General features: G+C 40.5%; 1 protein-coding gene across 1 annotated transcript; it reads right to left on the bottom strand.

The window, feature by feature from the left end:
• Window positions 1-335: 335 nt before the first annotated feature.
• LOC149183885 (uncharacterized) lies at window positions 336-1480 on the bottom strand. Its single transcript, XM_089415128.1, has one exon. It carries the CDS (start codon window positions 882-884, stop codon window positions 336-338), a length of 549 nt encoding a protein of 182 aa, XP_089271254.1. The 5' UTR covers window positions 885-1480.
• Window positions 1481-2930: the final 1450 nt, after the last annotated feature.

Genomic DNA, 2930 nt, shown 5'->3' on the forward strand with positions numbered 1-2930 from the left:
CACAATACATCATGCTAGTGAGTCTATTCCACAAACTCACATAAACTTTTTCCTAGTTGTCCATCATTATTTAGTTTTCTGTGTCTTTGTTGCTCAAAATCAATATTTGTTGCACTTCAACCTTGAACACTGAGCGCCTTTGGTCTCTTCTTTCTATTTCTGATTTAATTGTCTTGGATTCACCTGCATGATTTGTTAGAGTAGCTAATTCTAACAAAACCACTCCATTGAGTTAGCTAAGCTCAATGATTCTAATTCCAAAACAATTATAAATACCACATTAATTTGTTTCTCATTGGAATTTTTTAAGTATGCAATTCTAACAAATTGCACTTTTACATTGAGTTGATCAGGCTCAATGTGTTTACCTTCCCAAACTCCAATTCTGTCAAGTTGACCCGAAGAAAAAGAAGAAGGCGGTAAACCTCCAGTTGCATGAGCAAGACACTATCCAGAGTTCTCTGATCTCGGCAGCAAATCAGCTGATGAGCCGCGGCCTTATTCAATGACTTCTCATCGTTCTCAGGCACATCTTCGTAGCCATCGATCGTCACCACATGGGCATTTTTTCTGTAAGCGTCACAGCTGCCATCGTTGGCCGTGTAAGGGTAATCATCCTCACTGTCAAGCCCACCATTGTCTATAATAAACTGGAAAGCATAATCCATGAGAAATTTCTTCTCCTTGCCTTGCAAATAGGGTTTCAAGAAGGACCAACCAGTTCCAAATAAAACAATCAGGGTAAAAAGCATAATTCCCTTCAAAAAACTAAAAATATAAAACAAAACATCCCATCCATGGGTTGTTCCCGTCCTCTTAATGAAAGACTTGTCCTCTGCCTTGCAGATGAGATTAAATGCTTTCAGGCAGACAAGTGCGGCCATAAATACATGGATCCGGTAGGCCGTCAGGTGGTTTCTAACAACCACATAGATCCAAACCCCAGCCAGCACAATTTATATCAAAAACAACGAAAAAATATAGCTTCGGCAGAAGGGTTTCACCGGTTGAAAGATAATCCTTGGTGCTATCACTGAATCCCTCAAGAGTATACATAACAGTCTTTACATCTATTGAAACCACAACATCGGGAATACAATTGACAAAGACCAGAGTGTACTGCTTTTCCTCGAAACCTTGGAAGGCTTTGTTATAGTAAGTCAAAATCTCCAAATCCTTGAATGTAAAGAGGTGTATGATGAGCTTACTCTCGAGTACACAGTGGATTTCGTCGTGCTCTAGATCTTGCAGAACGTGAGCCTAGGCATCTCTCGTGCTCAAGAAGAACCCCATGTAAGTGGGGTCAATCTTCTCCCCCTTCAAGTTCTTGTAGGAGGGGTCGTTCACATGGATTTACAGGTGGCCTCTGTGCGTGAATCCAAATTCGTCGAAAGGGATGATAGACCGGTCGTCGGATCTAATCTCCAAGTTCTGGATCTCAGCTGAACAAAAAAGGCAAGAACCCCATCAAAAATAAGAGGATTGTCATTGCAGAAACCCTTGAATCCGACCCCATTTCGAAGATCTGATATGAATGTTTCATCGCATTGCCGTCACGAAAGGCCCCAGAATCTCCACTGAAGAGATCTCCTCCAGAGTGGCCCTCTAACAATTTCCTCTGTCGGGCACCAATAGTCAACGCAGACACCACACAAACTCGTAGTGGACAGAAAACAACAAATTCGAACATGACAGTGAAAGGGTTTCTCTCAGCCTCGTTATAGTGGGACCTCAACACAGGAGTTAACTGCAACGATTCTGATCTTCCACAAAACACACAGTGGAAACACTCATCCACGCTCAGCCAAGCTCTGCCCGAATGAATGGACAAACTAAAAAACTAAAATATTACAAATATAATCTCTTATTTCCCTCAGCGCAGGAGGGGCCAAGGTTCCTCAGCCCAGGAGGGGCCAGGCCCTCAGGGCTCTGATACCATGATAAAACTTGATAGTGCAAACTATCTTCTCCTCCATTAATCAAATATCATATTACATATATAAATGAGTATTGTCTCAAGATAGAAAAACTATCTTGGACATACAATCTGTTGGTTGAGAGAGAATATCTCAACCACACACCAAACTAGGGAAACCACTCCTATAGAATAGGAATAGACTCATTACATAGAAAGTCACCGCTGAGACAAGTAGGAATTAATATTCCAACAAATCCAACTTGAAACAAATAGTCTAAAGAGGCTTCAAATTTTCCTAGAAAATAATGGAAATTTTGACACGATTCTGTCAAAATCTAGCAAAAAAATTTGGAAATCTGGATTACAACTATCAAGCTTAAAAAAATTGGGTGCCCTAAGGTTTTTGGTGGTGCTGAATATATCTCCACCATAAAAAAACATGATTCAAGCACTCCTACTCTTTTTGGCAAAAAAAAAAAAAACCATATTGCAATCAATTTTAACCATCTAACCAAATTTTACGCATTTTAACCCTCTAACCAAATTTTACGCGGAGTAGACAACGAACTTGTGTGTGTTGGTGTCTCATTCAATTCAATCTGTTTCGAATTTTGGCCATGAATTGAGTTATTATTATTTTAATGAACCCGGAAGTCGCTGAGGCCTGTACACTGTAGCACAACTCACATCATGTCTCCTAATTTCTCTATAACACTCGTTACAAACCACCATATAAAAAAAAAAATTAAAGACGTGCAAAATTCAGGCAAAACAAGACAATGCCAATCCAACAAGGGAATCTCTCTCCCATCATACCCCACACTGTCCTAAGATGATTTAAACACAATGAATACAACTAATGGCACAATCACTGCCATGTGGCGATCTTGGAGCGACTCAAGCGCACTGGCTTCTCCTGACTCACCCATACTTTGGGGTCACCTAATTAAGTTGTGTCTCTGATTCCACGTGTCCCTTTGGTCACGTCATGGATAAACCTCGCTGTCGAGGA

This window comes from Pinus tabuliformis, chromosome 3_2, assembly GCF_031772625.1.
Source record: "Pinus tabuliformis cultivar Carrire ecotype Pingquan chromosome 3_2, CPIR1, whole genome shotgun sequence".
Classification (NCBI taxonomy): domain Eukaryota; kingdom Viridiplantae; phylum Streptophyta; class Pinopsida; order Pinales; family Pinaceae; genus Pinus; species Pinus tabuliformis.

Excerpts from the sequence above, each read along its gene's own strand:
- LOC149183885 (XM_089415128.1), bottom strand. The coding sequence starts at position 884 with ATGGCCGCACTTGTCTGCCTGAAAGCATTTAATCTCATCTGCAAGGCA.